This window comes from Cottoperca gobio, chromosome 9 (assembly GCF_900634415.1).
Source record: "Cottoperca gobio chromosome 9, fCotGob3.1, whole genome shotgun sequence".
In the NCBI taxonomy this organism is placed as follows: domain Eukaryota; kingdom Metazoa; phylum Chordata; class Actinopteri; order Perciformes; family Bovichtidae; genus Cottoperca; species Cottoperca gobio.
In genome coordinates this window covers 8,435,603-8,459,667 of record NC_041363.1, presented here as the reverse complement: position 1 = coordinate 8,459,667, position 24,065 = coordinate 8,435,603, and the positions used below count along the sequence as shown (strand labels likewise).

Genomic DNA, 24,065 nt, shown 5'->3' with positions numbered 1-24,065 from the left:
CTTCTTTCCAAGTTTTCTCCCCTCCCACCCCGGGGCCCCTGGTCTCTGTCTTGCTTTGTTGTTTTAAAATATGCATGTCTCTCCGGAATGCCAGTCACGGGTCCAAACTTTGTGTGTCCCAACCTCCCACATGATGAAATGATCCTTTTAAAGCGGACTCAATATGTCTCAATCTGCACTCCTCTTCCCTCTCTAAAGCTTCTGGGTTCGGGACACAGCCCAGAAATATATTAATTAAAGCGCACTACCACAGACTTTTTAGCACTGGGGAAGAAGTGGCTGGATCAAGTCAAGCTCTGTCAACGACGGATGGATGAAGATTCACGGCAGGAAAAGAGAAAACAAAGTAAGTCTCATTTTGACTCTCTCTCTCTCTCCCCTGCCTCTCCTTCTCCTCCACTCTCTCTCTCTCTCTCTCTCTCTCTCTCTCTCTCTCTCTCTCTCTCTCTCTCTCTCTCTCTCTTTCCTCTGTGTGTGTGTGTATTTTGTGTGTTCCTCGAACTGAAACGGATAAAGCCAGGGGGAGTGAGTGAGACAGAGAGAGAGAAGTGTGAGAGAAGGGGGAGGAGGGATATATACGTAAAAAGTGAAAGAGGATGGACATATGCATGCGTGTGTGCTTGTCATCGCCAATAAATTAAACAGCACGTGGCATTGAACTCCAGAGTGAAAGTTTTCTCACAGTTGTACTATGTATGTACAGTATATGGACTGACTCATATTTACACGCATGGAGGTGTTTGTGCGAGTGTGCACATATATAAATGCTGTGCGGAATAAATCACACTACCTACTAGTATAAAAAGAGACCCGGATGGTTGGAAAGTAAATGCTTGGTTTTAAAGGGGGGGGGGGGGGGGGAAAGTGTGAATCGGATGTAACAGAGCGTTTGCAGCTCAAGAGGAGCTCCTAATTCATTCCGTCAAGTTTGAGAGGATGTGGTGTGTTTCTCAGTGGCAATGTGATGCCATTATGAAAGACAAAGCGACTTAGTAATAACTCATGCCGGTGCGTATAATAACGAGCTGTTAAGTTAATAACATTGAGGGGGAAATTAGAGTGGAAGTCAGTTAACCTGTTGCTCATGGTCCAAACATAACAGCAACCTCAATGCTGTGATAACATCCCATGAGCCCCTGCAGCATTTCATCACATAATAATCCACTTTCTCCAAAAATGTAAAACAACACTGGGAGTCACTGGAAGATCTGCACAAACAAACTGAATTTAATTACTGTGTTCATTTATTAAATTCAGATACGTTTTAATAGACATCCCAACGTTGTGATTATGTCAACATATGGGGGGCCATGCAGCAAGGCCCGGGCTTACATACCTGATAACGCCTGGGCTTTTCAGTAATATTTACGGCTTCTCTTTCTAATACACTCCAGATGGTGTGTGACTGTGCCACCGCAGTCAGCGAGCTCCTCAATTTTTACTCAGCAGCATTTTGTTGCAATTACATCAATGTTGAGACAGAATTTATTGGTGACCCATTTTTGATGCATTATATGCGAAAATTAAAGCATAAAGAAAGAAAGGGAATATAAAAAAATAAGTTCTGGCCACTAGTGAGCTCTGCTTTAAATGCTTGCGAAGTTTTTTTTAAACTGCTCTGAAGTTTACATTTAAGTTTAAAGAAAAGAAAAAAGTGAAGGGCTCAAACAGTTCCTACTTCATGGTTTGATGGATTAATATGTTAGGAAGACAAAACATACAGGCCGCATTCATGCCTGACCAATCTTTGTTGTACCCTGTGCGTTTTTTCCAGCCAGTCACTCAGGCAGAATAATGCTTGTAAAGATATAATCCACTGAGCCTATACCCTCTGTAGTCCTTTGCTATATTATCCACTGACAATGAATTGGCAAGCTTTATAGCAGGTATCCAACCTCTCCACTAAACACATGTGAATCTCAATTACCAAGGATTTGGTTAATAGACTCATTCCGTTTATATTTTATTACTATGTTAGGTTTACTGTGACATGATAAAAACGCTTGCGTGTCTGTGGTAGAATAAATTTAGTTTTTTTCTCTTTTTCTATTTGTGCAGATACTCATAAAATTGTTATCTCAAAATAGCAGGGGGAAAAATCGAATCATAGGCAAATGTGATTAGTTTACATCTGCATGAACTGAAGCGTGACAAACATGTGTCTGTGCGCGAGGCTGTTGCAGAACGGTCAATAATGGACTGAAAGAAATTAAGACATTGTTATCTATCTATCTATCTATCTATCTATCTATCTATCTATCTATCTATCTATCTATCTATCTATCTATCTATCTATCTATCTATCTATCTATCTATCTATCTATCTATCTATATATACATCTATATATATATCTATCTATCTATATATACATCTATCTATCTATCTATCTATCTATCTATCTATCTATCTATCTATCTATCTATCTATCTATCTATATATATACATCTATCTATCTATCGATCTATCTATCTATCTATCTATCTATCTATCTATCTATCTATCTATATACATCTATCTATACATCCATCTATCTGGTCACTGTTGTGTTATTGGTTGTTTTACTGTCAAAGTTACAGCTCATATTGTTGCTGTCTGTGTTTACCTGGATTTCTCAGAGAGTCTATTATGATTGACTGAAACGATGCATTGAAGGGTATTTTTCATCCATGCCACGGGGAACCGCTCCTTACAGTAGTAAGGTTTCCCAATGACTCCCTTTAGTCTCCATGTTGGTGCTCTCTCTCTCTCTCTCTCTCTCTCTCTCTCTCTCTCTCTCTCTCTCTCTCTCTCTCTCTCTCTCTCTCAGCCACCTCAGAGGACATGCGGCATGTTGATAAATACATGTCTTTTTTCCATCTTACTCAGCACCATCCATCACATTTGTATGTCCATGTTACACTGCTGTGCTTAAGGGAGGGAGGGGGGTGCCAGCAGTCGTGCAGAAACACACTCTAAATCGTCAACAAGGGATGCATTGCTCTCCCTACATACTAAATAATTACTTGATTATTCGCGCTGGTCATGTTAACGTGCTGAATTGTCTTGAATCAGGCGACGCCAGGGTTATGCTGTTTGGAGATTTAGAAGTGGTCTTTTGCTGAGCTCTGTGGGTTAATAACCTCTTCACGCACTATAACCACTGTGTTTTGATCCCAGTAATACGTTAGATATAGCATTTCTCTGGCTTGCCCACGGCTTGGACCACTCTACAGAAGACCAGTCGCCCTGTGGTTGCAAACTCTTTGTGGCCCCACATACCGCCGCTGTGATTATAGAAGTGCCTCCTCTCCCTTGTTAAAGGAGCAAAGCTCTAATCTAGCCTCTGTGTCGCCCCCAAAGCCAGCGTGCTATAGTGAAAATGAGCGTGCGTGTGCGCGAGCGTGCGTGTGTTGGGGACGAGTGAGTGGGGGTCGGTCGGAGCGAGAGAAGAGGGGAAGGGAAGGGTAGGAGAGAGGGAGAGCAAAAAGGAGGGGGGTTATAACGGAGTGGCCCTTTCCTTCTTTTGAGTGACACGACCTCTCTCTTCTCTTCAAAGGCCATGCAGAAATAAACGCATCTCATTTGAATGGCGATTTTTCTTGGTGGTATTTCACAGCCAATATTTCTGGAATAGGAATGTGTATTTTTTCCCCCTGCAATATTGAATTCGGGGATGGTTCTGGTGGCGGGGTAGCCTATTCAATATTCCCATCTCTCCACATGCAGCATTCTGCAGCAAGTGTGGTATTTTGTCCATGACTACACCACCAACACCACCCCCTCCACTCCTGCACCCCCCACCCCGTCCAAATTCATTTGCATCCGCTGATGATATCAGTAAAGAATTGCTGGCACCGTATGAGGCAGGGTGGGGGAAGAAGGCTTATTTGGATAAAACTGGACCGCAGAGTGGACACGGCCCTAAAGGTCAGTCGCCCATTCATGTCAAGGTGGCAGGGGGTGTGTGTGTTGGGGGGGTCGGCATGGGATTGCCAAAGAGGCTTATTTGAAAGCGGGCGTATATTTGAGGCAAGGGAATGAAAAGGAGTGGACCACAAAGCTCGTCATACTTCAAATACGCCCCGTCACATCTTCACTCTTTCCTTTCCATGCGGGCGGCCGCTATAAGGAAGGTGGGGTCTCAGTACTATGGCATGGCCTGCAGAACATGCAGCAGAAAATAAAACATGTAGACGACAAGGTGGATCATAGAGGTTTAGGTGCACAAAGGAAGAGGTTTCCAATGTTCTTCTTTGGAGGTTCCCTCTGATTTGTGCAAATGCTGAATTAATTCAAATAAGGAGGCCAGTGTGGTTGTCAGAAAGTTCATTTAATGCTGCTGATGTGAAGCGTTTCATGTGATGCAGAAGATAGAAAAGATTCTTTACAGCACCAAAATAGGGCTTAGCCATGGAGCAAGCCTATCATTTTCTATTTACCAGGCTATACTGTATACTACAATTTCGGTAAAAGTGCATAATGTCAAGGATTCACTTCTAAGGGATAAAACGGAAAAAGTATGATTATAATATTTTGTATGCTGTACATTGCAACTAAACGACCCACTGAGCGCCATGCAGTGTTCTCAGAAAAAAAAAGAAAACACAGGCAGTATGTCACACCAATATTTGAAATATGTGTTACATATATTTATATAAGGATTATCTTTTTTTATAAAAATCCAAGATTTTAGTATTTAGTAATGTAATATATCACCACATGACCACATTACACCCAGCATAGTGTCCTCCTCACAGAATAGCAGGTCATGTAAACAATATAACATAATGGCAGAACACGCAATAAAACTGCAAATGCATTTTCCCATTAATTAATAAATCAATGAATGCACTTTCCTGCCGTGCAGATACCTCGATATACTTCGAGGGCACAGTCACCATCCATCTTGCGCGTCCACGCACACGCACGCGCGCGCACACACACACACACACACACACACCCCCCCCACACACACACACACACACAACACACACACACACACACACACACACACACACACACACACACACACACACACACACACACACACACAATTACATACATTTATCACTTCACCATTATGTATATATAATAAAATTAGGTGAGGTACAATGCAGTGGAATGACTAACAATGTCATTATAATTATTTCTAAAACTATATTAGTGGCTTAGTTATAAGTGTGCCCATGCAGTCTAAACTTTATTTTCAGTGCGGTGGCTTTGAGGGATTATTGGACGCCTTAACCGAGCGAAAATTGTCACAAATTGCTGGTTGTCGAGGGCGAATGACAAGATAACGAATATGAGAAATTTTGCCCCTGACACCTCGGTTCATATATCATTGCAAAAGCCGACCAATCACTCACATGTTGTATTTAGTATTATTACACTTAAATATCATGTTTGAGTGATGTGTGAATAGTAAAACAAAAAAAAACACAAAAACAAATAATTTGATGTATTATATTATTATATTATATTATGTAGAATTATACAAGCTTTTCAATTTACAACACCTATTGATTAATACAATATCTACGTTTTTTTTGTTTTACCTGCAATGTCGACTAGGATGAACAATAACATGAATAATTCGCCGGTTGAATGAAGCACAGTGAAGCTCGATCATTTTTAGATATATAGCTCAGCATTGATTGCTGCACTAATAGTGCTTGTGCCCCTATACTCGCGACCAGGCTTTTACCACTGCTATCATTATTACTCATCATTATTACTGCTTATACTGTATGTGGCCATAACTGCTGTTGCTGTTATTGCACCATCATTACCAGCGATGATGTTACAGGGAAGACGACTTAGTTATGTCTATGTAGTATAAGAAATAATGGTTGCAGGGTGCGATGAGTAGGGGAGATTACCGCGTGGGTGAGGATGGAAGTGTTGGAGGCATATTACTGACCATTTTACACACGATTCAACTCTTTTCTTTTCTTTTGTCAAAACCCACCTCTTAACACCTCTCAACAGCATATATATATATATATATATATATATATATATATATATATATATATATATATATATATATATATATATATATAGTGCAATCAATTATACACTGGACAGAAGATGTATTGTTTGTTTGTGGTACACATACACATCCCCAGTAAAACGCTGTGATGGAGCTTGAAAGTGATAGTATCTATTGATTTTGTCAAGTGGGGGAGTCACCTGCCGCCCTTCCCCTCCCTCACCCACTTTGACATTAGAACTTCTCCCATTTTCAGCTTGACCACTGATCAGCTGGTTTGCCATCTTGACCCCTCAGATGCTCATTAAAACTGAATGGTGGTAAAATAACCAAAAAGCAAAAACAGCAAACGTAACACTAACAGTAATGAATCGATTTTGAGCTGGATCGTATATTAATCTTGTACAAACGGCAAGCTTGCATAGCAGGTACGGCGGGGCTGGGATCGCGCTATGGCATGCAAGATATACGAAGTTTTTAGTGTTTGAGTGCGCTAAACCGCGGCGCTTTGTTGTGGCGTCCCTCTGCACCCCTGTGTGCTGTGCCTGTGTGCGTAAAGACAGCCTCTCCGTCTCAGACCCTCCGTGCTGTTATTGTTTCTACCTTTGTTTGCTAGATGGCGCTCTGCGTTGTGGGACCCTCTGACACAAGAACCGCCTCATACCCTCTCTCTCTCTCTCTCCTCAGCTCTGCTCTCAGCCCACAGTCCACCGCGCAGCACAGAGCAGCTTTACCAGGGCCATTTCTTAACCACGAGTTTGAGCAGCTGCAAACGACTCTAATACAACCCACCGCTGCGAATAGTGGGGGAGTTTTATAATTGCATTATCCTATGTCGACTGACATTTTTGTTTGTTTTGTTAAGCTGTGGAATCACGTCGATTAAAACCAGCGATCAGCAATGCATTTAATTTTAATGTAAACTGATAATAACACAGACTATCGCACACTATTTGAGCTTGAGATAATTAATTGTTTGTTTAAGCGATGTAACTTTGCAGACTATATACACTAATACACATTTAAATTATGTTGAAAGGAATAAAAGGACTATAATTATCCATTTTCAAATAAATACTGTTTTATTAATTTAAGTAAAGACAGGCGTGCTTAATCTGACGATGCAACAGAGAATTAAGTTCGACTATAAAATATACAGCCAGAATTTATAACAACAAATTGGCTTTGCAGAAAATATTTTGAATGAACTATTAGTTAAACTGACACATAATGTATCTGAGAAAGGCTGATTTAGGTGCAGTTATGTCAAACACAGCATATAAATTGCGTTAAAAACTATAAAATATTATAGAAATGAACCTTCATATAATTTATCATTTTTTCAAAATGTTTTTTTTTTTAGCAATCCAACGATCAGCTGTCCGACTTTATAATCTGTTTTAGATTGGTTGTAACCAAGGAGAAAAAAGGTCCATTGTATTGTTTGCTGAGTGGCCCACTCTGCTCTAAGATATACTGCTGCAGTTACACTTTCACTAAATAGCGGCTTGTCGGTGTCTGACGTTGATGAATGTGTTGGAGACTTGGAGAGCCTTTTACAGCTGTCTTAAAAAGCGCCGTGGCCCCAGACCAGCCGCAAACAGATCAGGTGCATGGGCCTTAATACGGCAGTCAATGACAAAGAAACACGCACTTTACACACACTTCGAAAGAGCCACTTCTGCAATGAAAAGTAAACTCTGCAACTCTGTTTTATTTTGAAATTGAGTCACCTTTTCGGTTGACTTATGTGACGTAAATTCAAACCATATCAATCTGATGTAAAGTATTTTAAAATGGATTCGTTTGAGGAACAACAGGGCTCGGATTAATGTTTTTAATGAAGATTGAATTGTTGTGTGTAGTTGTGTAACGCTATAATGATCACCAACTGCAAACTATGTCTTTTTTTCACCATCTTCTCATTTTCAAATAGATCATTTGACAGACTCAGAGAATAGATTTCCTCTTATGTGGCTAAATAACCACAGTACAACCCATGTGGGCTGTGAATGTCTGCTTTGACTTCCACCCCACACCCCACCACACCCCCCTCACCGTGGCTCCATCTATTCCATCTAGTATGAAGTAAAAATGTAAACTCCAGTATTATAATGTAGAGCCAATTGAAATATTATATACGAATTAAAAGTTGATTATGTTTCGAGTATGGCAGCTCATTTCGCTAAATATTATATGTATATATAGTTGTTCATCTTGACAACGATAGAAGGAAACATTTGATATGTCATTTGCTGAAAAGGAGAGGGGAGCTTCAAGAAAGCTCACAAACAAACTTCTGGACCCAGAAGTTTCGGGATTTCAATGCTTCTGGTACCTTCTAGTTTACTGAACAATCTCTCTAACCAAGGCAAGGTTTCATTGTTGATTGAGCTGTATTATCCACACACACACACACACACGCACGCACGCACACGCACACGCACACACACGCACGCACACACACATCCTCCCTCGTTGAATCCCGGGTGGTGTGGCACAGCAGGTTTGCTTGTAGGCTACTGTATACGGGGCTTCTCCACCCGCTGCCCCCCAGAAGACACAAACCCAGTCAGGCTTCACCTCCTTTCCTCCAAATCCACGTCTTTCTCTTATTGCTATTTACATGAGTTTGCTCGGCACTTTTGCTAACACATTATTAGCGAGCAGGGGAGAGAGGGAAGCTGCATTTCAATTATTTTTTTTGAACAATGGCCATGGGCCCGTCATACATTTTGAGTGTTTGAGTAAGGCTCTCTTGGTATTTGTTTTCCTCGACTTAACAAGCCATCATCTCACACATGCATATAGAATTGCAATTGCTCAGAGATCCCGCAGGCAAAGGGCGGGTTGCGGGTTCAATTAAGGTGGAATAATGCATGGGGACAAAGCGTATGATGACCTCGATTGAAATTGATCAGAAAACTCATTCACCAAAAAAACACACACACACAGTAGCCTCTTTGTTTTGACTCAATGTTGCTTCTTTGTATCCGCACTAAGGCCTATCTGCCGCTCTGAAATCGCAAGCTACTTTGATTTTTGAAATAATTCCAACGCCTGAATATAAAGCATAAGAATTTAATACCACCAACCTATGTCTAGACTAATTCACTCATTTTTTTGACATCTCTTTCTTTCCTTCCTTAATCGAATTTGACACATTTAATCTGGTGTACGGATTTTGAGGCATAAGCAGCCATTTGGGCTTCATCCATGGAATGACAGAGAATACGAAGGTTTGTCATAATTTCTTAAGTAGAAAACAAGATATTTCACCGCCACAGTGGGATTTTAACGAATTAAAATATCTCACTGCTTGCCTGTGATAAAGCGGTGTAGGATTGAGGCGCTCGCTTGTTAAGTAACTTGCTGTCAGTATAGTTAGCAGTGCTCTGATATGGACGGTGGCTGCAGAGCCTCATCTCTTGGGGTTTTAATTAACAAGCTGTCTCAAAGCTGTAGAGTTCCATCAAACAGCCTCTCTCTCTCTCTCTCTCTCTCTCTCTCTCTCTCTCTCTCTCTCTCTCTCTCTCTCTCTCTCTCTCTCTCTCTCTTTCTCCACCAGTAAATCCTCCTCCCGTCAGTGCCTTGGGCTCTCTCTCAAACTTTAGACATTCTGCTTCCCAAATCAACTTGTTACCACAGTATGTGCAGCAGCTGATAGGGTGTAACTACTCTGAGAACATTTGCAAAATATAAATTGCGTGTTTTCTCTTTTTGCTTTGCATCTATTTACATGCACTGCTTTATTCACCAGACTTCCACATACTGTACGTATTCTGTTGGGTTTGACTTCAAGCCTGCCTGGTGCATGAAGAACTGTTGCTTTTCTCTGAAGCTGGTGATAGTGAGATTCCTTTTATAGTCGGATAAAGGGGTTAGAATCTTTTAATCTGCTTTACAAATGTTAGATTATGCACATTTCACCTGTTCTGCAGGATCTTTAAGCATGCTTTATAAACTCACATTTTAAATATATTCCTTAGAAAAAGGCAGTGGTGGAATGTAACTGAGGGAAATTAACTTTTTACTCAACTACATTTATTTGACAGTTTAAGAGTTACTTAAAAACGTACATACAAAAGATAAAATGTCACAAATGAAACTAGCTAACAGTATATTAAATGGTTTGAATGAGCTTCACCTCAACCAACTACAACAATACATGCCACCTAGACATTAATGCAGTAATATAATATATAATAATAACACTAACAGGCGACATTTTTCTGATTTGTACTTTTACTTTTGATAATTTGAGTACATTAGAATAACAATACTTGTGTACTTATATTACCCTTTCTTTTAATTGAATATTTGTATATTGCAGTATTGCTACTACTACTTCCTCAACTACTTGAAAATGTTTATTTAAGGACAGGTGACCCACAGTTTTTATATCCCCAGTTTAAAATCAACTTCCCAAGATTAAGTTGAGTATGTTGAAGTGAAGGAAGTCACACAAAGACGGACAGGTCACTTTAAGGATGAAAAAAAAAACATAAAATAAAGTCTTTGTGTGACTGAGTATTGATTACATAGGCGGTTGGCTCAACTGCCAATGTAAACCACCTACTCCTCTTGATTTACCACAGTATCACAGAGTAAGAGCTTCAGAGGAGATGTGTCTTTGGTGAGAAATAAGCAGATCTCTCTCTCTCTCTCTCTCTCTCTCTCTCTCTCTCTCTCTCTCTCTCTCTCTCTCTCTCTCTCTCTCTCTCTCTCCATGTCCCCTCCCCTCTCTCTCTGCCTCTCTGCCTATAGTAAAGTTGGTGCTGGGCTCCCACCATTGCCCAGACGGGGGTAATTTGATAGCAAGACAAGGTCAAGACAGTGCGCTGTCCATGGTGCTGCGGCGGGGCAGGCTGGATGTTATCATCAAATTAGACAGGACAAGTTTCAAATCGATGCCACCCCCGGATGTCTGGAGACCGCCAGCAGTCGGAGTTAAAGTCCTAACAAGTCCCCCCTGACAGGTCAACGCCTCAACACAAACACACACCTCTGATGCTGCAGCCTACAGGTCAGCAGCGCTGTGTTGGTGAGATAAGCACCAATCCCATTGAAGGCTCTAAGTGAAATATAGCTTTAGGTCCACTGTTATTCTGCGGGCTCTGTATGAGACTCGGGCAGCTGAGACTGGAAGTCGTGCTTTTATAAAGATTTCTTTTCTGCACTTGAAGTTCTTGTGCTTGCCGATGCATTTGACAGTCTTCATTTATCTGTTTGTGAGTCATATTCAGCGCCCCCCTCCAACAAACACACTCACTCACATACACACACACATCTGGGTGTATAATAAAATCCATGCACATACATTCATGGAAGGTCGAAAGTTTAGGTAAAAGCATAACTTTTTGGATAATTTATTGAACTGTTATTGAAATGCTATAAATATTTATATTACATATAGTTGCGGGAAAAAAGGTTGCACGGTCAGTAGCATAAACAATGTGCTTTTTTTTATCCTGACAAGATCAAAGAATAAGATGTTTTATGTATCTTTTTGATCCATAAAATGCAAAAAGAAAATGTTATTAGTCATTTTCAGATCAAACACGATGTCATTATGAACTTATTTTCTTTTGCGGAACATAGAAAACATTTAAGTTTTAGTTGGATACGTTTTTTATTTATTTCATTGTATAGCTGTTTCTAAATAAAAAAAACATTTCCCTTATGTACCTGCAATTTATACATTTTGCTTTAAGTTCTCTATATTTCAAACAGTTTTAAAATGTATGTCAATGTAATCCAAATATATTTCTTTATTAACAAATACTCATCGCATCTCGTTGGATACCAAATAATTACACCTCTGAATAACTATCTCGATATTGTTCGAATAGTAAAAATGAAGAGTTGCACTTTACTTTACCTACATGTGCATTATATGTATTATCCACAGAATAAATTGCATTAGTAACAATCCATTTGTGAAAGATCAGAAGTGAATGAGTGGAGAGGGGATCTCGGAGAGGGGATCTCGGAGAGAAGGGAAGAGGGCACTGATTAGAGCTGCTGCCAATCTGTCACCGCCTGACAGCTTTTGCTGCAGGGATAAACAGCAATAAAGAAGAGTTGGCCGCTGTGTCGTTAACTTCACACACACACTATCACACGCGCACAGCTCGCCACCGGAGGAGCAGGTAAATTCACTCAACTCCTCACAGGGCCCCGCTCGCCTATCATCGCCTCTGTCTCCCTCCCCGCATGTCAAACTACCCCTTCCTCCCGTCCTTCCTCCGCCAAACTCTCCTCTTTTCATCCTCCCTGCTGACTCAGGTAGCAAACACAATGAGGACCTTAGCGACAAGAAAGAAAGCTATTCAACCGGATGGAGAGATTGTGGACGAGAGAGAGAGAGAGAGAGAGAGAGAGAGAGAGAGAGAGAGAGAGAGAGAGAGAGAGAGAGAAACGTTATATTTGAATGGCTGATAAAGAAATGAAATAGATGGGAACAAAGTCTAAGCCGTCGGGAGGGGAAGGAGGGGTGAGGCATCAGAGAGCAGACTGCAAGGTGACTGCAGGCCCTTTAATAACACAAGTATATTAACTCGCTTAACCACGGAGATTCAAAATGAACCCAACTTCACTTAAGAGGCCTTGCAAACCATGAAATGCACATCAAAACATACACCTGCCAATCCCACCACCTATATTCCTCCAAGCCCTCTCCCCCTCTCTCTCTCCATCCGAGCTGTCTGTCATGGTGTGGCCCGGCTAATTTGAGTTCATTGGATGGCAATAATTTCATTTAGACCTTCATCTCTTTTTGGGCTGGATGTAATGAGGATGCAGGGTGCTGCCAGTGAAAGGCCGCTCCCACAGTAATAATAACTTGGATCTTATTCTTACCCCACGCACTGCCGTGTTTATCCTCGGAGGGCTGCGTCCACATGATGAAACTCATCTATAATGTGTGATTTAATATCGCATTGCACTCTTTTTTCCCCCAGATATTTTAAATCCAAAAGAGAGAAGACGGTGGGCAATAGTGTGGTTTGGTTCAGGCGGTACACTGCAAACATAGTTGTTTTAACACACCTTTCAGTCAATATTGAACTCAGAGTTATTCGTCTTATTTTTACTCGATATCAACATATTTTAATAAATATTTTTTACTTAAAAGGGGCACATTACATTGAAAACATTGACTCATTTGACACTTTTCAGGTTTTTAAGAAAACATATTGAGAATCTATGGCGGATGATTCTGTAAAAAGCTTTTTTTGCAGTGTAAGTCAAGGCCTTTCCTCTAACCGCCAACTAATCGATATCTCACCAACTCCAATGCGATATTGATTTAGGGAGGATTGTACTTTAAGGATTTCTGGAAATACCTCATTATTTCGTTGCTTTAAGTGCAAGAAAATATTGTTTCATTCACAGTTGACCTCCTTCGATTTATTATGGTCGTTTATAATAAGACTGTGCACTTCATTTTATTCTCATGGATGAAGATACACTTCTTGAGTTGTTGTTCGTACTAATAAGATGGTTTGTAAGGAGAATGCGTCTTTTTTTCTCTCCACAGAATGGACTATGTGCCACTTTCCGATTTAAACTCCACTTTATCTTTTTCTGAACTTTGAGAAAACAATTACAATTCCGTTTCGAACTTTCTTTGTATTTTCGTTTAAGATTATGTTATGCATGATCTCAACTACAACCACTTCCTTTTTTGATTGAGATTTGTATTGTATAATTGTTGTTTTCTAAATTATATACATTTAGATATTGCCCAAAAACGTCCTTTAGGATAACGGTTTATTAAAGAGGTTATGAATTCATTAAATGTATATATATCTTTTGTTAGAATTAAATTAATTTAGTTTATTACCTTTAAAGATGTATAATACACATTCGTTTTATATTGTGCATTTATATTTTAATATAGGCCATTTATTGTCTGATGTGGTTTTATAATATATAATATGTGATATTTCAGTGCAGTGTATTCGGTCTGTGTAAATATGAATTTAAGTAGAAATATCGACAAAAAGAAGTTCCTGTGTACTTTGCTATTTATGATCAATTATTGTTCCTCTTTACCAACACCATTTGTATTTTAATTGATGGGGGAAAAACGACAAACTATCTAAACGGACTTGCATTCAACTTGTTGGAAAATAAAATATATAAATATAAAAAATAAAGTCGGGTGTAATTTACAGGTGCAGTAAATTCACGCTCCCTTCACCTTTTTCTGTGCACATTATAAATAAATACCGGAAACCATTGTGCACCAGCAATTTTTGTTGGTCAAGTCTCAAAAAAAGACACACAGACACACACATGTAATTAAAACTGCCATGTGTCAATATGCTATTTGAAATGTGACTTGAATACAGAGTGCTAAATACCACGTTATTGGTCTTAAGTTTTCCGATATCCAGTCGCATTTTACAGCCTGAGAAAGGCCCCGTTCACATGCCTACCTAGAATCCTGACTTCCATTCATCAAGACAAAATGACCAATTTTCCCCAGTAAGCCGTCGGTGGCCTGTTAAACTAGGCCAATGAGCGGTGTTACACTTCCTTTCCTACCTCCTTCATCACTGCTTGCCTAACACTGCTTCCCTGAAATCATCAGAGTATAGCCCCAAATCATAAAAGTCAGAGCCCATTCTTCAATTGTATTGCATTTCAGAGGGTGTTTCTTTTACTGCAGGAGTCTTTAGGCCAGCAGAGTATCAGAGGAGGTGTAATTGAGGGGGCGGTGAGGGGATAGAGTAGCGGTCCGCCTGAAAGCTGCCATTAAAGCCAAATGGACTGAACACCGTAAAACGGCTCTGCCAACAGCTGTCCCACAATCGGAGTCTTATATGCCAGGATCTTTAAGCACGCAGCACACACACACATTAGGGCATGCAGCTGATGTAGTGGCTACTTAGAAGTATTAGACAGCAAAGCCGAGAAAATAAAATACCAAGGAAAAGCCACACGGAAATGCCGTTAATATTCGTATTATGTTCCTAAAGGGTCTTCAGCCTAGATGATTTAGGTATCTAAAGACATGTTCACCTCTCTACGAGCCTTGCTCTTCTTACAATAACCTGGGGAATTGCATTTTTTGCTGGGATAGCCGATTTGCTCTGCATATTTCCACACATTATGGTTATGATAGTCCTTTTTCATAAGAGCCCCAAGACAGGTGGGAGCAAAGGCAGCGGAATAACGGGCCACCCTGCGTGTGTGTGCGCCCGCGCGAGGAGAGGGACACTCAGGATATCATTTCACAAGTTTTACACAAGTTCCTTTTTTTGCGTGGATTTGCTTAAAACTTTAGATGGCAGGACAAACTCCGTAATGGTGTTTCCCCGCGGTTGTGCATAATATAAATATATATGATGTGTGGTATTTCGCACATCAAATGATTCCCATCATTACACAGATAGAAATCAAAGTATATATTTGCATGTTTCTGTGGGGACTCCTGCACCCCTTAAGAGGCCCAGCACTCCCCCCACTTGGTGCAACACCTGTGCCCAGACGCGCATTTCTAAGCAAGTGCTGCACCTTCCTCGCCCTGCAGAATAAAGCCCAGTCACTCTCTTTCCTAAATGTGATGTCTGCGGCCCCAATTGTCGTCTCAGCCTGCGAGTCCTTATTAGAATAGAGAAGGAGAGAGGCGATTGAAGAGGAGTTGTTTCCACTGGATTAAATGGTTTCTCTGCAAGTCAATGAATATGTAATGATGTCTAACGAAACCGGCCAGTGAGTTCTGTGCTCTGGTACACAGGCCCTATATTAAAGACCTCTTCTGCTGAGGAAGAACACAGTACAGAGCCCGGCCAGAGAAAAGAAGGGCAGAATAGGGGAAGGGAAGAAGGGATACAATCTTGAATGCACCTCCAAGCTTAAGCCAGACATTCCCCCCTCAGTCAATAGATGAAAAGTATTTGCTCACGTACCGAGAGAGAGGGAGTCTTTCTTTAAGCAAGGGTGGGGGGGGGGTGAATTTACATTTTTTTTTAAATGCTTTGGAAATATTGTTTCTGATAAGCAGTCATGCCAATAAAGTAATTGAATTGAATTGATAGAGAAGGGGCGAGAGGGAGAGAAAGAGAGTTCCTCCACCATGATTGTTTAAGATATTTCTCCCTTAGTATACATGATAAAACATTGATTGTTGCAGTTAGTTGACCCGTAAAATTTGGGGGTTAGTTTTCTCTTCTGAGCTGAGCATATAATTATGCAAATAGTGATCTGACAGTGATCCGCTGGAGGAGTGCTGAAGGAGAGAGAGTGTGTGTGAGGGGGGGCTGTCAGAGGGGTGACATTCCAACTTTGCCTAATGCCTGGTTCCTTTGGAAAGAGTTCATCTTCTGCGGGGATGGCGTGCATATCAGAGTGGGCCGGAGCAAGCAAGCGTGACAACAACTCTCTTAAAAGTAAAAATTGAAATATCAGGCTGTGTCAGCACAGGGGTTCCCCCAACTTTTTCATGTCAAGGGCCCTACCCAACCCACCAACTCCTCCCCAAAATCTGCCATTACAGCACAGACCCCCCATTTGGCAGGATTTCATCCTAAAGCTCCGCAGCTGATGCTATTTTCTGTTGTAGATATGATTCAGTGTGGAGCTGTCTGTAACTGTCTGTACGACAATAGCTGACAGAGTGAAAGCTATAATCAAATCAGTCATACCTATTGTACTTTCACACGCCGTACTAACTTCTAGCGAGTAAAAAAGACAGACGCATCAAACTATTTCTCGTTTGATTTGGGGATCCCTCCTCTGGAGAGACTTTTAGAGCCACCGAGAAGAGCCCAAAGTAGCACCCCGCAGTCATGAAGAGATCATCGCTGTCTTTAGAAGTGGGGAGACAGCTACATGTGACAAAGTGATGCATGAGCAGTCAATCTGAATGCAGGGCCCTCAAGAGAATCACGAAGGATAAATGGGATATAGTTTCTATTTAGTCAAACGCTAAGAAGCAGAACCACAGATGAGCAAATTTAGAAAACTTTTCTCTCAATTGGAATGATCTCATCTTACTTTACACAACTTTTAATGTTGCCATGCAATCTGTAAAATGGATTTAGTAGATAGTGGACAAGTCTTAAGGCATACAATAATTCCTGGCCCAATATCTAATTCATTTCCGTGTGTATTAGTCGTCTGCCTTTGATGATCACTGACTGGAGGTCATAATTTAAAGAAGCTCACATCATAGCTTTGGACAGAAGGCAGGTTATTTAATTAAACTCCGAAAATTCTTACGAGTACAAGAGATTTTCTTTCTCAATATCACATCGTTGTTAAATTAGATAGTCTTCTCCTTAGGAAGTTCTAAACACATTTTGAAGGCAGAAAGTTGAGTATCGTGTGTGTGTGTGCGTGATTGAATGCCTCTCTTTAATCAGCGGCCTGACACGGTGTGAGGGGGACTCGCCTGGTTCCACTTGTTGTTCAGGGGTTAATGGAAAAGATTTCTAAAGATTTATTGAGGGGGCGTTTAATGACCTGATCGGTTTCACCGTGTGAAAACAAATGATGCTGTAAAACCTCGCTGAGTTGGAGGGGAGGGGAGGGGGGCTCACTTTGCCAAAATTAATGACCAAAAAGAGGGGAATTACTGTTTATAGTTTGTTTTCCTTTTGACACACTTAAGTGACTTACTCAGGCCACTCGCTGACGAGAATCTTTTTTTTTTAACGGTATTGCTCTCTTTCAGAATATCCTGACCTATACATGTTTTAAAATGTCAAACTTTTATCTACCGTTTAACTTTTAAAAAGGAAAGCAGCACTGCAATAAAGTGATTTGTGGTTTTGGACTGTTTAGAAACATGAAAAAAGAAGACACTTAAAGCTGACCGATTGTGTGGCAGCAACTGCATGTTAGTTGGTGTTCTCTCTCGGTTACATTTCATTGAAGTCATGTAAGATGATGACTCAGGTCCTTTTCCACTCGCTGCTCGACATTCTCGTCCCGCTGCACTCGCTTTACAGTGTCGGGAGCATCGCTCTGTCTCTCTTCGATGAAATCGCACCTGACTTTGAAGCACTTGCTGATTTATTTTTTTCCACACATTCCTAATGTGCGCCATTTCTGCACCGGCATCAGTACAATACTTACACGAGGGAATTGACAGCAAAACGAAACAACAATAAAGTAGAAAATGTGTACATTTTAAACAAGCAAGATGCAAAAGTTCATTTGTATTTGCTTTCGACAGCTTTAAGAGGTTAATTACAAAAAATTAAATCAACTTTAAAAAACATTTTTTAAGACAGTCGTTTAAAACCAAAATGGATCAAAAGAGAATGAGACAAACATTTGACAATATAAGAAACATGTGATCAGACGGGACACTCGCGGTTTCAGAAAAATCCAAAGAATTATGCGATTAAACAAAATATGCTTGTTCCTTAAACCAATACAACATATAAACCATCTGCAAAAAAAATGAAGTCTTCAAGAGCAATTGTCAAAATTAGTCCCCTTTTATTTGCAGACTGTGCTTCGAATTTAGGCTGCTCTTACATCTTTAGTTCCATTCACATATGGCTTGCTCGATATTATTAAAAACAGTGAACACAGTCTTGTTTATTCCTAAGGCAACAATATACAAATTATGAAATAAAAAAAAATGAACTGATTGTAGCTGAAAAGCAGACAAGATGAGCAATGGTATCTTGAAACGAAAGTCATCAAATCAAATAATAAAGCAACTTCTTTGCTGAAACCTGGAGAGATCTGAATCAAATTAAAGGGAAATTAGGCCTGCAACCATCAGCCACAGTTGTCTCATTACAGCACAAAGATAATCCACAAAAGCCTTAAACCATACACACAGTGGCAGGAGAGGAAGGATTTAATAGTGTAAAAGTTAAACAATGGAAACTACTTGAAGTAAAAAAAAAAAAAAAGGTATATATTTGAGAATGTGTCTAAGGTATCGTAAGATTTAGTATCCGGTTTGAGTTTTTACTAATGTCATGACACATTAGAAATGTATTCCATTAAGCCTTGAGTGGTTTATAAAGCACACCAGCCTCGTGGAGATTTTTTATCATGTTTGTGTCACATAGTCAGATTATGTGCAGCTGAGCAGGGAGCTGACTTTGTCACTTTTAAGTACACAAGAAGAGAGTACTTTGGTGGGAGGGAAAAAGGGGAAAAAATAGATATGTTACATTTCTCCAACATCTAAGGAAATATCATTCAGGCTTAGAATAATATTGAAATCTTGAATTTCCTGACACGTGTAAGGTGATATATTGAGGCTTTATGAGTGTTGTGAGCTGACTTCTGGCTCCTGTTAAAATGAGATATCCCTCAAACCCATTTTGATGCTTGACTTTAAGTAATTTTAAATATTCTCAGTGTCCTGAATTTTTCATATTCAGCACAGATGTGTTTGTTTTATTTGTTTCATCACATCCAATCATCCAGAAACATCAATTTCAAGGATATCGAATGGAGAAAAAAACAAAACATATATTTATAATAAACACATAGATACGGACTCTCCACAGCTTTGCAAATCAAACCTGGAGATGTTCTAAAGTAAACACTTACAGCTCAAGTATTGGCTTAATATAAAATAAAAATAAAATAGTGTGAATATGTTGTATGAGACATTGCATTCACATGTAGCTCAAAGTTGAGAAGAACAACAATAAAAGATATCTCTTATTGCTCTCTCATTGCAATGTCAGAAATACATGGCACGGGTTTGAACCACATTTTACACAAAGCTGAATGAGAGAACTCCAGTTTAAAAGCTGACTGCATGTGCGGAGGAGTTAGAGAATGAAGAAGTGAAAACACAAACACCCTTTGTTAAAACAAAACAATTGGTCACCAGTAAAGAGTATGTGTTCACCTTTTTGGAAAAAAAAAACATTTGTGGTGGATAAGGATTGAAAAAAAATAAGAAGATGGGCACCGATCAGGTTGAAATGTTATCGTACCTTAGCAGAGGATACCATACAGCATGAGCTGATGTCAGGGTAAGCAGCACGGGCTTTAGGACCAGGGGGGGAGAGGGAGAGGACGGGGAGACTGAGCAGTGCAGACTGGAGGGCAGGCGGGGCATTAGCTCAGTTCAGGCTGATGTCAGGACAATTAGAGGTGCACCACAGTGCATTGTGCACAGCGCCTGTCAGCCTTAATCTCTGCTGCCGTGGCCCGTACCCGCAGCCAGGCCACAGCCCACGGGAAGCGCTAACACTCAGGCCCATATTGCTTTGACAGTTGCACTCATCTAGAAGTAATGCAAAACGTTATTGTGATGTATACATGGTGACCCTGTACTCTTGTCTCCTACAACAACAAGGCTGTGTGTGTGTGTGTGTGTGTGTGTGTGTGTGTGTGTGCACACCCAGGGAGGGCTGGAAGGGAGAAATGACACTCGGGGAGAAGAGTGAGGAGAGAAGGATGGAGGGAGGTTACAGACGATAAGGGAGGCAAAAAAAGAAAAAAATAGCAGAGAGGATCTGGAACCTTAGCCTCCCTTTCTGCATTCCCGCCTCTGATCCCTTGCCACCCACCTCCCTCTCCTCTTGTTCCAAGTCATTTTTGTCGGTCTTCTACAAATCTTGGTGTTTGTTTTTGAGGGAGCTGCTGCGTGTGGTAACAGTGTTGGAGGTCTCCTCCGCCTCCTCATCCTCTTTCGCCTCCAGGCCTTTACTGAAGAACCTGAAGATGGAGTCGAAACTCATCCAGGAGGTCAGCTCATGCCGCTCGGTGCCTACATGTAAAAGACACACACAAGCATACACACATAAGCATTGGTTCACACATTATTTGCTTACTGTAATGCTGTAAACTAAAGAAAGTTTATGGTGGCGATTCTGAGCTAATAACAACATTTAGCTCTGCAGGCTATGCAGAACTGCGGCAACACAAAAGTTAGTCTTATAAGGTTCACCCCTCCCACAATGCACTGCATGCAAGTCTAAGGCCTTATGCATGAGAGCCACGACAGCCTATGACCCATTAGTCCAATGGGACAGCCTTAATATGTTATTCAAGTGGATACCTGATAATCAACACCACTGCACGTCCCTCTTTCCATCTCAGACCTTCCAACAAAACCGGAGTTATGCACAATAGGGGCACTAAGCGAAACCAGTGGAGCGGTAGCCATTCATTCTAAAGGGCTGATTGAGGATAGGCAAGACAGAAGCTGGAGAGAGGTAACTAGCAAGCATATCAAGTGGTCTGACGGTGGTGGGGGGAGGCAGGGCAGTGCTGGGTTTCCCTCTGACCTCCTCCAGGTTAGCCAGTTCCCAAGTTGGGGTCACATTGGAGCTTGAAATCTGGTCCATGCGCCTCGGGTTGCTGCCCGCCTCAGGGGTTAGGGTATCGCTGGCCAGCTTTTTAGTTGGATAGCTTGCAAACTCGATGGCAGTTTCTATGTTTGTCCTATGCCAGCTAGTCCTGCTACAGAACACGGCTCTGCATCGGAGCGTCCATGATGAGGACAGATCGTGGCTGCAGCTGTTGCCCGACTCGTCTCCTACTCCTGCTTGCTAACCATTCAGAGAGAGCGCGAAGAGATAATGGCTTGTTACTGCCGCCGCTGGCTAGCAGCTCAGCTGCTTAGCAACACAACTGTAACTGGACTTGAGAAGCCATATTAAGGTGCCCTCTTGTTTCCCAGAGGGAGAATAGGTTTGCCGGGAGATGATATTAAGAGTTTCATCCCTTGATAGATGGATCTAAGAAAAATTTACATGTGTTTACAGACTGAGGGATGAGTGAATACAAGCCTTGAAGAAATTACTTTTCTTTTTTTCAATCCTTATTTGCACATTTAAGTATTTTCTTTTGTCGGGAGCTGCATTTGTTTTCAAGATAAGAAAATTAAAATGTGTCCCTACAATTTTCTCGGGAGGATTAAAACACAGGATAAGCTTAGTATCTGAAATCAGTTAGGGCTGTATGAAAACAACTGGTCCCAGCAGAAAAGGGTTGAAAACCACAACCCTTGTGGATGAGTCAAATCTGTAGTACATTAAAAACACCACTTTACTCCTGCTCTTCTCTTCAGTGCTTTCCTCCTCCCTTCTCCTGTGTACATGCGATCGGCTATAAAAAGCTGGACTAGAAGGCCGCAGGGATACAATTAGGAAGCACCTTAAAGGCTCTCCCACCATAGACAGGCCTCTGATGACCACTGCACTGACCCCATGTTTATTAGATTGACCCCTGCCTGGGCGCATTAATGGAGATGGTGTGCGTGCACGTGTGTGTGTGTTTGTGTGTATGATTGTTAGACCGGGGGTAAGTGTGGGGTCTGAGTGTGGATTTGGGTTCAGTTGCTGGTGGTGTGTTTTGTGTGTGTGTGTGTGTGCGTGTGTGTGTGTAATTTGTGTGTACTAGTATGTAAGGGAGTTCTCGATCACTCTGAGATAAGGGACTGTACTGCACGCTATATAGCAAGCAGGCTGCAGTCAGTGCCTTGGGTCAAATTTACTGGCCTGGCAATCATGGGAGTCAATAACCCTGCACTCTCAGTGACTCTGCTACCTGTGTAGGGCTCAACATAACACCCATCCCTGGAAAACAAAGACACAGCCCTCTCACACCTCTAATCTATCATTTATATCCAATTTGAGGCACTGTGATCTTCTTCCACCTCCTCCTCCTCCATTTTCCCCGTCTCTCCCTCACTAGTGTTTTTACTTCTGTTTTGTCCTTTTTTTTTTTTTCTCCCGCAGAAGCGATCAATGCCGCAGCGCTCTCTCATTCACCCTGAACTGGTGGTGAACTCCTCCGGAACGCCGCCAGCCTCTCCACCCTATCCCATCGCAGTCCGGGGTCACCAGGGGGGCGTCTCTGTGCCAATATGCAGATGAGCCAGTGCCCCTCCAATGACTCTGGTGTTAAGCTCCACCCCTCTATACGGTGGAGCCCCCACCCAACAACACTCACACACATTGAGACATAAACCCACTCTCACAGTGGCTTAAATAGGCCTTTAACAGCTTACGTCCGCTCTTCCTTTAATAGTCAAAGTGTGTCGAACCTAATGGATGTTGTCAAAGCTGAGATGTGACGGCTGATTTAGGGGAGGAACCCCAATGACCAGGCATCAGTAGCCACTAAAGAGAGAGAGAGAGAGAGAGAGAGAGAGAGAGAGAGAGAGAGAGAGAGAGAGAGAGAGAGAGAGAGAGAGAGAATTACCTCAGCTATGCCACAAATCAAAGCAATATCTTTAAAAGACATGGGGATCGATGAGGTGTCATCTGGCTGTATCTTGTGTGTAAAGCGAACCCATAAACATCCAACGAGTACTGCAGTACTTCGCCCTCAATTTTTAGTCCCTTACCGAAAGTTTTTTTTTAAACTCATAAGCATTTTTTCTTTTCTTTTTTTCAAGCAATTGATTTCATGTATTGTTCAAACAAGATACGAAGTAACAAGAGCAGTTTAATTACAACTTGTATCTTGCATTTAACTGATCAAACTTTGAATAAAAAGGTACCCTGTGTGTTTCTGTGTGCTTTTTCTGCATTAATTGCAAATTAATTAAGTTGCAATTTTAACAAGATCATTGTAATTGTATAAATGTAATAAAGTTTATTGTAAATGCAATTATGATGTTACTGTGGGCTCCATAACAACTCTCCTTACTTTCACAATGTGTTTGCAATTAGCATTAGGCAATGGCAAGCTTAACAGAGATTGTTTGTGCAAGTAGAATGATGATGGCTGTAACCTTGAGGTGAGGCCACACACACACACACACACACACACACACACACACACACACACACACACACACACACACACACACACACACACACACGCACACACACACACAAGGAGCTCCAGGACGATGTTTCACTGTAATGCAGAAAAAAGCAGGTATGTGGTCTGTGATGTAAGCTCCCCTTCCGTGCTCTCTGCTCAGGTCATGGCAGAGTTTCAGTCCGCCGCCTAACCCGTGCCCTGTGTTTGAACATTCTGTGTGTGTTGTCTGAGCCTGGTGAGGCAGCCTCATTATGTGACAGGCAGAGGAGAGTATTTGATCCTGGATATTTAGCCTCCTCCACTCTGTCACAGCCACTGGAGCCCTCTCAAGGTAATTGACTGACTGTTTGATCTCCATGTGACTCTACACTG

General features: G+C 41.3%; 1 protein-coding gene and 1 long non-coding RNA gene across 5 annotated transcripts in view; one reads left to right on the top strand and one right to left on the bottom strand.

The window, feature by feature from the left end:
- The first annotated feature begins 111 nt into the window (after positions 1-111).
- On the top strand, positions 112-23,430 carry LOC115013394 (uncharacterized). The gene is made up of 2 exons (XR_003832799.1): positions 112-346; positions 22,658-23,430. It is a non-coding gene; the product is annotated as an uncharacterized LOC115013394 (long non-coding RNA).
- Positions 18,131-24,065, bottom strand: part of arb2a (ARB2 cotranscriptional regulator A) — a 145,449-nt gene continuing 139,514 nt past the window's right edge. For 2 of the 4 annotated variants that reach the window (XM_029439662.1, XM_029439663.1), the window contains exon 11: positions 18,131-20,682. In XM_029439662.1, coding sequence (XP_029295522.1) covers positions 20,522-20,682 — 161 coding nt within the window. In that variant the 3' untranslated portion in view covers positions 18,131-20,521. The remainder of the gene's footprint in view (positions 20,683-24,065) is intronic. The other 2 variants (XR_003832797.1, XR_003832798.1) reach the window with 1 other exon arrangement.